This window comes from Rhipicephalus microplus, chromosome 1 (assembly GCF_043290135.1).
Source record: "Rhipicephalus microplus isolate Deutch F79 chromosome 1, USDA_Rmic, whole genome shotgun sequence".
Classification (NCBI taxonomy): domain Eukaryota; kingdom Metazoa; phylum Arthropoda; class Arachnida; order Ixodida; family Ixodidae; genus Rhipicephalus; species Rhipicephalus microplus.
In genome coordinates, this window is record NC_134700.1 from 252,792,880 (window position 1) to 252,806,417 (window position 13,538).

Sequence of the window (13,538 nt, forward strand, 5' to 3'; positions counted from 1 at the left end):
AGCAATAATGAAGGCAAAGCGACTTTCGGAACTCAGCACAACATACTGTGTTTAATTAATAAACCTTGCATATAAACGTACACCGCTTTGTCACTCATTCACATGCGCGAGTGGTCAATGCCATGGGCCATATACAATAACTTTGAACGATCCCAGTGCGTCGCTTACGCATTTTCATGTTTGATTGTATGTCATGTTTTATATTTTAATAAATTAATTGCTCTATTGTATCGCATTAACATTCCGTTCGTTAGAGTATCTGTGAATTTCAGTCAAATATTTTGCCGCTCTCCTTACCACATCGCTGATAAGTAAATAAATAAATAAATAAATAAATAAATAAATAAATAAATAAATAAATAAATAAATAAATAAATAAATAAATAAATAAATAAATAAATAAATAAATAGCTTTTTTGTCTAGATGTTTTTGTTTTGGCAACAGCATTTCGATTGCCAGTGTTTCTACCGCTTTTTCAGTGTATCGCAGAAAAGCTGTATGAAACCCTACCTTCCTGTAGTGTTGTAGTCTTCTTCGCTGTTGGCACAGGCATGCAATATGACCCACTGTGAAGTCACTGTATATAACTCGATGTCGTCTGTACATTCCCCTAAGGTGGCTCGAAAGCGAAACCTACGCAATGTCGCCACATAACCGTGCACTTTACGACGTCCAACGCTCCCCTAATTGACTATCACACAGCTCTCAATAATTAAAATTTACTGAATGAGACTCACTAATTAGGATAATACCTATTTCGTTTAATTTCTTATTAGACATCTAAATATCGCTATTTATATTATCGTCCTGACTACGTCCACTGCAGGGCAAATGCCTCTTTGATGTTGCACCAATCAACCCGGTCCTGCGATTTCTACTGCCACGTTATACCCGCAAACTTCCTAATCTCATCTGCCCACCTAACTTTCTGTCTCCGCTTCGCGCGTGTGCCTTCTCTGGGAATCCAGTCAGATACCCTTAATGACTAGTGGATATCCCGCCTACGCAACACGCGCCCTGCTGCCCTTGTCCATTTCGTCTCCTTGAATTTAACTATGATATAAATAACCAACATGACATGTAACATGTTCAAAATTATTATTATTATTATTATTATTATTATTATTATTATTATTATTATTATTATTATTATTATTATTATTATTATTATTATTATTATTATTATTATATCCTAAACCCTTTTGTTCCCTGTCCCACTCTGATTTATTCTTGTCTTCGAAGGTTACACCTTTCAACTTCCTTTTCACCGCTCGATGCGTCGTCCTCAATTCAAACTGCATCCTCTTTGTAGGCCTCCATGTTTCTTCTCCTTAGGTAAGTACCGGCAAGATGCAGCTGTTATATACCTTCCTCGTGCTGGTTAGTCGTAGATTACTATTCGTGATTTCCGAATGTTTGCCGAATGTGAACCACCCGATATTTAATTTTTTTAGTTGTTATATTTTTATGGTACAGCTACGTGGTTACTACCTGTCCTAGGCAGACGTATTCCTTTGCAACTTCCAGTGTCCCGCCACCTATCGCAAAACGCTCTTCTGTGCCGAGACTTACACATTACTTCAGTTTTATGCTTATTAATTTTCAGACCTACTTTTATGCTTTCCGCGTCCTGTTCAATAACCATGAGTTGCGATTTCTCCCATAAATTACTCGTCAATACAATTTCATCCGCGAATCGCAGGTCACTAAGATACTCTTTATTAACTCTTACCCCTAAGACTTCCCAATCCAGGGCCCTCAAAACCTCCTGTAAACACGCGGCGAATAGCATTCGAGAGATGGTACCTCCCTGCCTTACACCCTTTTTTACTTGGATACTGTCGCTTTCACTATGGAGGACTATAGTAGCGGTGGATCCACTGTAGATTTTTTTCTAGTATGCTTATATAAGCATCGTTGATGTTCTTATTCCGTAGCATGCACGACGTCTGATATAAATACCGAATCAAGGGCATTCTAGTAAAATATATCAATGCTATCTTGGTTGTATGCCATGCATTTCTCCATTGCCTAATTGATAGTATGGATATGGTCTATATCATTCAGTAGTCTGTACGAAATCCTTCTTGGTCTTTTGGTTGGTAGAACTCTAATGTCATCGTAATTCCATCACCGGTTATTTTTGTAAATAGCATGTAGATAACGGACAGTAAGTTGATCGACCTGTAATTTTTCAAGTCCTTGACGTCACATTTTTTAATAAATTCAGATGATTTTGGCACTCTTCCAAGATTCTGGTATTCTTCCCGTCAAGAGACACTTCGAATACAGGGTGGTCAATTTTTCTTACACAAACTTTCAATCGTCTTTCAAGTGGTCTGATGTCACATGATCCTCACCAGAGGATTTGCCTCTTTTTGCATTCTAGGGCTTCCTTTTACTTGCCCTGTCGTTAGTGCTGGAATGTCGAGAGAAGCAGAGGGGGGGGGGGGGGGGGTTGTTGGAAGATTGTAATGGTAAGGTAATGGCAGCACTGCAAAGTGTGACAAAAAAAACTGGACTTCACAGACAAAGCACATCTAACAACAATATTAACGTATTCCCTGCTTTGTGCCTGCGTCAAAAAAAAGTTATAACACTAGTGTGAAAAAATTATGCATTGAGTTTGATAGATGCACGTGTTATACTGCATAGGTAGTCCCCCTGTATGATCGTGCGCGGTTTACCTTCAGTGCCCTCTCCTTTGTATGTCACCCCACCCCATATCTGTTTTTTTTTTCAATAAATTCAGTTCTCAGAAGCGGTCTGCGTAGTACAGTAATTTTTTTTGCCTTAATTTCGCATTCCTGTCTTTAGCTGCTGTAATGTCCAATTTCTCGGGGCCATTACTGCTTCATACGTTATCATCGTGATTGTTTCGGTTGCTGTACAGATCTCTGTAGAACTCCTCCACTACCTCGACTGTCCCATCCATACTCCTCATCCATATTCATATCCTCAACTATCTTGTCCATACTTATACTATACTATCCAAATTTGACTATTTTCACTCTAATTTTCCCAGTTGGCTGAAAATAATTAGCTTCTGCTAATCACTCACCACCCTAATAGTTTACTTAAATTGCCATATTTTTTTTCAAAAACATGCTTTAACTTGCTGTTGAATGGCTTTCGCAGCTCTAAGCATCAGTAAGCCGAGTCACGTGAACACCGTTTTTTTTAAATACTTTACAAGCAGCTGGTGCCTCTCTGCAGAATCTCTCAGTGGCCTTTTTCTCTATTGCCTCAGTTTCATGCTTTCGCAAAGACAAATCGAAAGTCACTCGATTTGATTGATTTGTGGGGTTTAACGTCCCAAAACCACCATATGATTATGAGAGACGCCGTAGTGGAGGGCTCCGGAAATTTCGACCACCTGGGGTTCTTTAACGTGCACCCAAATCTGAGCACACGGGCCTACAACATTTCCGCCTCCATCGGAAATGCAGCCGCCGCAGCCGGGACTCGATCCCGCGACCTGCGGGTCAGCAGCCGAGTACGTTAGCCACCAGACCATTGTAGCGGGGCTGATGCTAAGGGGCGTGGAGTTGTCTTTGAGTGAATATGCGTGTTTTGATTTGTACTCCAAACACCTTTTTTTTTCACCCCGTGACCCTCCTAATGAGGGCTTTCGCCTTAACAAATTCGCATTTCTGCAGCTATCACGTAGGAGTTGTGGCATGCAGCGAGGCACGGGCTGTACATTTTTTCAGTCAGCTCGTGTCTACCTAACATCTCACAAATTTGTGAAGTATTTGTTGGACAAAACCTAATAAAAACCTACAGACGTTAAGGAAGGTATAAAGGAAATAGTTGACAAGACACTATTAGTGCAATTGTGAGCATTTTTTTTACATGAAAGTGACGATACGTTCAAGCTATGACTATTTGAAAACCAATTAGGCACCTTCTTCAGCTACCCGTGCATCACACTCATACAGTGTCTTTCAGTTTATTTTACGTAAAGAACTGAATAATGAAGCTCTCGAAGTGCGACACCTACCAGCCGCTGTGCAAACTCGAGCGCAACAAATCGATGTCATCGTCGCTTCTTCTCGGCAGATGGCGACGTGTTTGTGGTCATGGCGACTTCTCAGATAGCATCGAAAAGACATAAAACATGTGGGACTCGGTCACACGCTAGACCAAGTTCTATAGAGAAGACAGGATACACAGAAATATTGATATAATAGAGAAACGAAAGGTGAGGAGGCTCACATGAATATAAATGTCGAGTTCGCAACAATGCGTTGGGGAAGGCATAAAGAGAGACAAATATGTACGAAAAAGAAAAAAAGCATCGAGAGAGAGAGAGAGAGAGAGAGAGAGAAATACAGAAAGCATGCCTACATTAAAAACATAAAGTACTGTGAAAGTGCTAGAATATAGCTGAACTAGAACTGAAGGAGTTGAGTAGAACATGAGCAATTTTCTGTTCGAATAAATTGAGCCTGATTCCCTATAAGGCGGCAATTACATGGTAAGAGTGTCTGTCAGAGTGTCCGGCCATGCCGGTGTTTCATCATGGCTTCCTAAAGCTGTTGCAATGTGATGTATACATAGCGAGGACAGCAAAGAAAGATCATGATCGATCCCTTCTTCGCTGCTGTCACGTCATTAGGTTGCACTGGTAAGTCCTTCCAATACTTCTAGAAAAAACAAAGGGAAAAATAATGCAAGCCACAGACAGCCATTCGGCAGTTGTCTCTGCATGTGATTGTCGAAGCGGAATGTGGAGTCAGAGGGATTACTGCAGTTGCTTAACGAATTACTTAAGGTTCTTAAAACAGGTGGGCCAAAAACCTGGGTCTTCTGCGTCAGTGAGGGCACTGACGATTCGTGATAGTTCGTGGCTGTGAATAAATAGATGTCGCGGCAGAAGCACGATTACGGTTTTATTTCTGTACAGTAGAATTTTACGTTTATTTTGGAAACCAATAGCCACAGTTAATCGACAGTTGATGAAAGCATGTGTCTAGTGAAATCCTATTGCGCTTAGAAGAAACACAACTGCGTGAAACGACTATACAGAACGCCATATTACTGTTTTCTTTCCGGCAAGCATACAAAAAATGTAGGTTCGCCAAACCATGCCCATTTTTTTTCTTTCCACAAATACTGAGTTTCTTGTAGCAAATAAAAACACAACTTTAGAAAAAAAGTGCATGTCTTACGATAATTTTATGCTAGAGCATGCTAGGACTCGTCAGCTTAGTTGGTACGCATTGTTTTTGGTAACGAAGTCACGAAGAGTCGCACTTATTACGTATATGTAAAGAAAGAGATGATTTAATAGAAGGCAAAGACGTTGGCCTGAGTTGGTTCTTTCTCGCCCATAGGTCGGCAAAACTTGTGGCATTCACTCGAACTCATTCATGAAATATATTCTGAGCTTTGGACTTGCTCGGACTCAGACTCACAAAAATTTTCCTGAGCCGAACTCCCTCTGACCCCGACTCACTTTACTCAGACTAACGATCTTTTCTGAGTGTGAACCGGTCCGAGTGTGCCGACTCACGAGAGATTTCACTGACCTATGCTTTAGCCTGCTACTCTGCACAAAAAAAGGAGGATCAGGAAAAAAAAAAGAAGTGATGGAGGGTGACAATGGGGACCAAAACAAGTTATGTGTACATACAATAACAGCGCAGCAACCGTGGCTTCGCTAGAGTTTAGCGCCCAGTCCTGTACTCTTTAGAAAACCCATCACAGCCCTGATTGCGGTTTTTATCTCGTCTGATCACACATTGCTGATAAAATACCACTTTCATAAAGCGTTCCCACACATATTCCTGCCAGCATTTGACGCGAGCGTTTTTTTTGTTTTTTTTTTTTGCGACACGTAAAGTAAGCAATCGCGAAATATATGCGCCGTCGTCTCGCACACTTGGCCACGTTCACAGTCCGGGTTGTACGCACGGCGGATGAGCTGTGCGTAGCGGTGAGTGAATGCAACATCCTCGGGTGAATTCGGTGTAGCAGACTGGAGTTTCCTCGTTTAATGCTCGACGGGAGGCGAAACTATCATCTCAGGGCCTGTTTCTCGCACTTCGCTACGTGCTTTTTTTGTAGTTACTCCCACCACATTAATGATGCACGATGCCCTCTATGTAAGTGACCGTTTTTCAACGAGCTAGTCTATTAGGTGATCATCAACTATAGGGGATCACAGGAAGCGAAAACAGAAAGGCAATTGAGAGACCGGAAGTGCATACCGGAAGAGGTTTAACAAAAATGAAGACTGCGGTTGAATTAAGGAAGTCTAAGTGGAGACCAGGGGATTTGTATATGGACAGTCGAATTCTACCAAGCTGTCATATTCCGAAATGCGGTAGTTCTAAGCCAATCAGAGAGGCCGAAGCAGCCCTCTGGACCAATTAGTGTTGACAAGACGGCGAATTTAAGAATATGGCGTCGTTAAATTCCGAACGCAGCCCACCGTATAAGACACTTTTGTGCTAGAGTATGACAGAGTTTAACGCTATTGAAATCGTGCTCGCTCAGTCAGCGCGTGCCTTCCGGCCCGGTTTCGAAGTATTTCCGCCAGAAGAGCCGCGCATGCCATCGACAGCCCAGCGAGCAGCGTGAAGAAGACTCCCTGCAGGGAGTCGAGCTGTGGGCTGTTGCCGCTGTGGCTCTGCGCCGTTAGGCGTCGACAAGGAGGCATCTCGAGTCGACTGTCTCGGTAGAACTTGTCTATGAAGCCTCGCTCCACGAATATCTTGATCCTGCGCCACGTGAACAGTGCTGTCAGAGGGCGCAGTTCTCGCTACAGCATAGACAACTAGAGCATCAAGGGTGTCGTTTCACCATTCCGTTTTTTTGTTTTCTCTTTAATGAGCCGCTCTGTCTCAGCCAGCAACTATAATCCACAACGCGAAAAGCTCGTCAACAGCTGTTAAAAAAATTAAAGACGGTCAAAGTTGCAAATGATAATATCTAGATTTTTACGCCCCAAAAAGCACGACGTGAATACGAGGAATGCCCTAGTGGAGAGCTTCGGAAAGATTGACCATCCGGTGTTCTTCAACGTGTTCCGACGTGTTCTTCAACGTGCACACTGCGTGGGCCTCTAGCGGAAAATTCCGCCTCCATTTACATGCCCCCAGCACGACCGGGATCGCACCCACGACCATCGAGGCCAGCAGCTGAGCATCATATAACCACTACACCACAGGGGCGATTTGGTAAAAGTTACAATCAAGAGGAACGGAGAGTACAACAGTGCAAACTGCTTGGGTGTACCCTATAACCTAGTATAACCGTGAGAGACGAATACATAGAATTTGAAAGCCCGCTATAATATTATTGCGCTATTAGCAATTTTAAATAAGATTGCCGACCATCTCCTTGAAAGTCTTTCTGGTGAAGCTAAAGTCAATACTTTTCTTAGTGCAAGCTAGCGCGTTGAGAGGCTTGATGCGTTTACAAAAAAGGAAAAAAAAAAAATAGTAGAGTGCCCCTACTCAATCCGTGTCTTAACACTTTTCTTGCACCCGGAACGTGGAAAGTGTCACTCACATCTTTTCGATGGCCCACCGAAGAGGTGGGTGCAGCCGCTTGCTCGTGAACATGGACAACGGCATCTGAGTGACCGGCCTGGGGGCGTAGTAGAACTCGGCGTCCAGCGGCACCAGCTTTTCGCACCGTCCGCGCATTTGGGCCGCCACACCGCTCTCGCTCATAAAGAGTGCCGCTTCACCCTGTCACAAATCACGAAATGTCAGGCACGTTCCAGCTCTGTCGCGGATTAGATAACATGCAAAGGGCACCAAGTAAGAAAGGCAAGCTTTCTATTCTGTCCATAGTTCTTCGTTTAAATCTTACAGGAAGCGGAAGTTTGGCTAATACAAACGGCTGATTATGATTTATTATAATACGAGAGTCCTTACATGGCTAACTCTGAGTTTACAGCCGCTAACATTAACACTGCCTTGACAACAAAGCGGCTTGTCCTTGCGGTTCAATACGCGTGCATAGTGAATGGAAACATGACCGTGCTATTTTGTTGTGAGGCGTTCGATGGATTTTGTGGCAGATAGTTGTCCCGTCCACGATGCCCCCTCTTCGACGACGCTGGCCGATCGGGGCCCCGTCCGCGTATCTCTAACCGTCTCTCTCTTTTTAATACCTTCTTAGCCCTTCCATTGTGAACTACTGCTGAGGTATCGCACTTTGCTGCAGAAAGTTCTTGCAAGGTTTGCCTTTCCCAGTTCATTTTTTTGTCATTTAAAATCAACTCCCCCCCCCCCCCTTTACTTTCTTGTATTTTTTTTTTGCGATAAGCGTTTTTATCCCGTACAAGGCCAGCGCACAGTTATACCAACTGGACGCTTTTACGCAGGCGTACACTGCAAAATATTTATTATTAATTACACAATAAAAATATTTCTGCACACCAACTTTAACAGCTGAAGGTACCACACACATAGTTGAGTTTTATAAAGTGTCATTGCATTCACTGTGCAAAAAAAAAAGCCCACATCAGTGCAACAATCCCCAATTATCTAAAAATGACCAATCCCGTCAGAAGGCAAAGGCTGTACCTTCAATATACGTCGGAGCACCGGCAGGCCGAACATTAAGTCTTTTTCCATTTCACCCTTCTTGGATTTTATTCTCTTCATTACTTTCTTGAACACATCAGTTGGCATCTCCTGCGTACAAGGAACTATTGGTACACATAAAAAGCAATCTTTTCTAGGCAAAAAAAAAAACTTCTCCACGTAAGTGACATTTCAAAAAGCTAATTAAGGAAGTAATTAGGATAAAGATGATATGTATAAATGCACCATAGAAAAAAGCTTGCGTTATTGTCAGTATGGTGCATAAGCTCGCAGCTGAAGGTCTCTGCTCGTGGAAGCTTCGACTTTCAGCGGTATTCCTGCGAAATGATTACCAGTTGCATGGAAAGACATCCAGGGGTGGTAGAGAGTAAGTTTTTACTGTGTGGACACTCCATTTCAGTAAGCTCTGATAGGCTAAATGTTGATAGTCAATGGGCTCTCACTAGTATAGTGAACCCCAGCTTACCTGGTCCTGTTCTTCTTCCAGTCAGTGCACAGTGTATCCGCGTTTTTTTTGTTCATTTTAAGTGTGTGCATACAAACACACAAAAAGGAAGGAAAAGTGAACCGGAATTTTTAATATGCCCAAGCATGCGTGCTTTCATGATACGCGGGGTCCCTTAGCGGGCCTGTGCACAATAGCATCGCCGTAACCTAGCAATTTAGGTGTTTCTTTACGAAAAGACATATTGCTTGATCAATATTGTACTAAATAACTGCGTCTCCCGTCGGAAATAAGCTTCAGGTATACCTTGATGTATGTATAGAACGCGGATTCCTTCAAGACGATGGGCGTGACACTCTCCATCTTGGCGAGGTCCTCCACACTTCGTATGCCGGGCACTTCGTTCCTGACCACCAGAGACGCCTTCATCTCGCCGAGAAATGAGGTGCGCAGCACGATCAGTGCCAAGAGCCAGACGGAGATTAGGCACCTCGGTAGCGTAGAGCCGGGGAAACTCTCGAACGCTACAAAGAGACGAATCACACGGTGTGCATTCAGTCATATTACCTTAGTAGATATGTCATGTATCTGTATCTGCTGAGGTCTTCTTGCTAGCGTCATGGTGGTTGCTTAGTCAATCAATCAATCAATCAAACAATCAATCAATCAATCAGCCAGTTAGTCAGTCAACCAATCAATCAATTATTCAATTATTTATTATTTAAGCAGATCAATAAGAATATCCATTTCACTGCAGACAATGCAATAACAATAGGGGATCCCCCCCCAAAAAAGCTCCGTTTTTGACGCTTGATTAAGTTCTCGTCACCCGTTAAATTCTCAGATTAAAATGTTCGTTCAAGAGTTCAATAAATACATGCCTCATTCATCTATCAATTTAGTTTTTAACAATTATTTTTGTGCGAGTCACTTATGGCTATGGTAACGTGGCTAGAAAAGTGTTGCCTGTTAGCGCGCAGTTGTGGATAGTAACGTTTTTCCTTCTCGTTATCGGTTACACATGGCTCATGTCAGTCGACATAGGGATATCGTTTGATGTTTTATGGACCTACAACAACAGTGACCTTTGGGACGAGACAAGACCGGAGGAGGGGGATGAAGTGAAGCTGGGATTCTGTCAGTTTGCAATGCCTGTACCACAATGAATACAGTGGTAAGGGAAATCGAGCTAACCGGTTGCATTGCAGCATAGCGCAAAAATACGGGGACTGGGCCTTTGGCTGTCTAGCCTGTATATCAGTATTTTGGTGCTATTTTGTGAACCTAGAATATTTATCTATTTCTTTTATTTTCTTTTGCGATATGTAATTCGGAGCTGGGTATTCGATAGCATTCAGTCGCTAGTAGGCGTCGTCGTTTGTACTTTCTTTCTCCGTCCATGAGGTGTACTTTTTCAGAAAATTATACGAAACTTCCAGAATCTTAGCTATCAAGCCGTTCAAAAACAGCGCGGCGAGTCTTGCACACATAATCCTGCCATTATTGATAAAGCTTTAGGGTTTGGTGGTGGTGATTTCGAAGCTGAGGGTGGTCGCTTCATAGACAAAGCTGATAAGTGTGCGTTGTTTGCAGGTTTTCGAGCGTTGCTCCTTCGTAAAAAAATATTAATATAGTTTCCCATAGATAATATTGCTATCGTTTTATGCGAATGTCTTCAAACTGTAGGCTGGTTGTTCGATTTCTTAGCTCAATAGTTTTCTTAAATCACCGTGTGGAAAATGGAAATCTATAGCTATCCTACCGTCCGATCTTCGTTCACCACACACACACACACACACACACACACACACACACACACACACACACACATACACACACATATATATATATATATATATATATATATATATATATATATATATATATATATATATATATATATATATATGTATTGTGGGAGTAATAATTCAATGGGCCAGTTAGTCTTCGTGATTGGATATGGCACAACGGGAGCGTTGTCAACAAGGATAAATATATTTATTTCCCAACAGTTTCGGGAGCTCATCCCCTGATGAACTATAGAGTTACCCCTGATGAAGGAAGGACCCCTGCCGAAACTGTTGGGAAATAAATATATTTATCCTTGTTGACAACGCTCCCGTTGTGCCATATCAAATATATATACATATATATATATATATATATATATATATATATATATATATGTATATATATATATATATGGTTTTAATTACGATGTCTCTGTCCAACAGAATAGAATTCACTCATCTGTACCAGCAGTAATCAAATGTTCTCCCTTCCACGTCCTCCTCCTTCCCGCGAAGAGCAAAATAATTCTTCGTGGCACGCCATCAGTATTTTTCCACAACCGCGCGATTTCGCATAGACCGTGCATGAATAGACGCCTCTAAAGTACTGAAATTCGCAAAGTAGGTCGTTACAGCTGAGAAAATTTCGGCACCTCGTAAAGGCATACGCTACTCCCTTTATTTTAGCTTCCTTGAGTAAACTAGGTTATCAGGAGTTTACTGAAGAAAAAAAACTATGGGAGCCTGGCCTCGCAGCTGATCAGCTCGGAAAGCATGCCCCACGAGCCGTCTTACAGTTCTTACAGGAGAAACCACCTGTGCTGTGGGCCCGTAATGTGAAATGTGTGTCTTTCCCTATCTCATTAGCTCCCTTATTCCCCTCCGCATGCGTAGGGTAACAAACTGAACGAAACAAAATCTCCCTTCTTTTCCTATATTCCTCCTTTCTGTCTCTCATAAGCAGAAAGAACCACTGCTAAACAGTTCAAGGAAGTAGTTGACTCATAGCGACAGAACCTAGCCGTTCATTTATACCGAAGGACGGGAATGGCGAGGCAAAGCAAACCTTGAGAGAGAAGTGGTCTCAAAAGTGCCCCAAGGGCCCGTGACCAGCGCCAGCGCCGCATCGCGCGGCCGACTGCCCTTCGCCCGGCGGTGCGCGTGCCAGCTTTGGCCGGGAACGTCTTAGACAGGACGGCCGCGAGGACGATCCACAGCAGGAGGAGCGTGGCAACGCTGGCCGCCCACACCGTTTCCGAGAAGGCGTTCGCAAAGCCAAACACGTTTGTCGTGAAGCGCAGTGGTTTGGCGGCGAAAATGATCATGTTCTCGTAGGCCCACGGAAACGAAGGGTTGGCGACTTGTATCCGAGGGTTCGAGATGAGGAAGGGGCCTGGCGATATGTCCGCCTCCTGCGAGTAATTAAGAGCATGAATTGCATATGAGCGGCGTAATGTGGTCGCACAGTAGCAACATCTGGGGTTTTGCGTGCCAGAACCACCACAGAATTGAGAGGCACACCATATTGTCACGCTCCGGAAAGTAAGACCATTTGTGTACTTTAACGTGCATTGAAATCGCACACTACATGGGCCCCTGCCATTCCACTTCCAGCGAAACGTGACTGTCGTGGAGATAGAACCCGTGACCTTTAAGTCACCAGCTGCGCACACACTCCAATCGCTGATCCACCGCAGCAGATTGGGGATGAAATGTGTCAGGGTTGGACAATGAAGCTACGTTGTCGGGCTGGCTATTCCATAATCGAATGGCGCGGAGAAGCGCTATAATCAATCGAATGTTAAAGTGCGACCATATATACGAAAGTAAAACTGAAATTGTTATGTATTCTACTGGATCTTCTGAATAGAACATCGAGATAAGATTAACATGACCTATCAGAATCTACATACTGATATCTGATATTGGGATAACCTTAGGTCATTGCTGAACTGTTTCTTGCAATTCGCTGCCTAAAAATTGAGATATGTGGTCCTCTTTTTGTTAGAAACACTCACTCGGTAAAAAAAAATGTCAGGGCGAGCGAAACTTACGTTTTTAGCGACCATTCCAAATAGTCCACTCCAGTCACCGCTTGGGAGGCGAACTCCGAAGTTGCCGTCGGAAGGTGTCATAAAAGTCGCCCTATTAGTTTTGCATACAAGAAAAAAAATGTTACTCGTAAACTAGTAATAAATAGTTATATATTAAAAATGTCATCTAAATTTTAAATATAGCCTAAAGCCTCCGGATGTGCCATTTTACAGGTGTTTTTTTTTTCTTGTGCTTGTGAGTAATTTTTCAAAATCGCATTTGACAGCGCTTTTTCGCTTTTTTTAATTCATTCAACCAAAAGTGTGGGCCTGATTTGCACTAACACACAAAGCTTCGCTAGCTATCTGAAATTCAGTAATAACCCGTTTTATGTATACACGGTGCCTCAGCTATCTTTGGACAGAGATTCAAGTTATGCCAAAACACGCATTTACGACACGACCAAATGCATGTTGCTGACCTTTGCCTGACGTTAGTCAGACTATTTTTGTGTTCTAAAATATCGTTTAATTGGATCTGTTTAATCAACTAACTTTTGAATGAACAAAAATGGATTAAAAATTTCAATGAGAAAGTTCTTCATAGGTTTGCAAAACGTCTGATTAGACAGTTTCAAACTTTATGTCTGTTAATTATAGTGTCTTTCTGCTAACTACAAATGCCCGTGAAATAAAAAAAAA

At 42.6% G+C, this 13,538-nt stretch overlaps 2 protein-coding genes across 2 annotated transcripts in view; both read right to left on the reverse strand.

The window, feature by feature from the left end:
• Window positions 1-4,884: 4,884 nt before the first annotated feature.
• On the reverse strand, window positions 4,885-9,504 carry LOC142767208 (uncharacterized). Its single transcript, XM_075868458.1, has 3 exons — window positions 9,320-9,504; window positions 7,523-7,704; window positions 4,885-6,729 (listed from the first exon to the last, which is right to left on the reverse strand). The coding sequence occupies exons 1-3, from the start codon at window positions 9,440-9,442 to the stop codon at window positions 6,483-6,485; spliced, it is 552 nt and encodes a 183-aa protein (XP_075724573.1). The 5' UTR covers window positions 9,443-9,504; the 3' UTR covers window positions 4,885-6,482.
• Window positions 9,505-11,828: 2,324 nt separating this feature from the next.
• LOC119164522 (cholinesterase-like) overlaps window positions 11,829-13,538 on the reverse strand; it is a 35,098-nt gene continuing 33,388 nt past the window's right edge. Inside the window, exons 12-13 of the mRNA XM_075868466.1 lie at window positions 12,858-12,948; window positions 11,829-12,215 (exon numbers count right to left, since the gene is read on the reverse strand). Of these exons, the coding sequence (XP_075724581.1) occupies window positions 11,829-12,215; window positions 12,858-12,948 (478 nt within the window). The remainder of the gene's footprint in view (window positions 12,216-12,857; window positions 12,949-13,538) is intronic.

Excerpts from the sequence above, each read along its gene's own strand:
- LOC142767208 (XM_075868458.1), bottom strand. The coding sequence starts at position 9,442 with ATGAAGGCGTCTCTGGTGGTCAGGAACGAAGTGCCCGGCATACGAAGT. Across the intron at positions 7,705-9,319 it reads CGTTCTATACATACATCAAG|GGTGAAGCGGCACTCTTTAT; the intron begins GTATACCTGAAG and ends GATTTGTGACAG. Across the intron at positions 6,730-7,522 it reads CGGTGGGCCATCGAAAAGAT|GATCAAGATATTCGTGGAGC; the intron begins GTGAGTGACACT and ends CACGTGGCGCAG.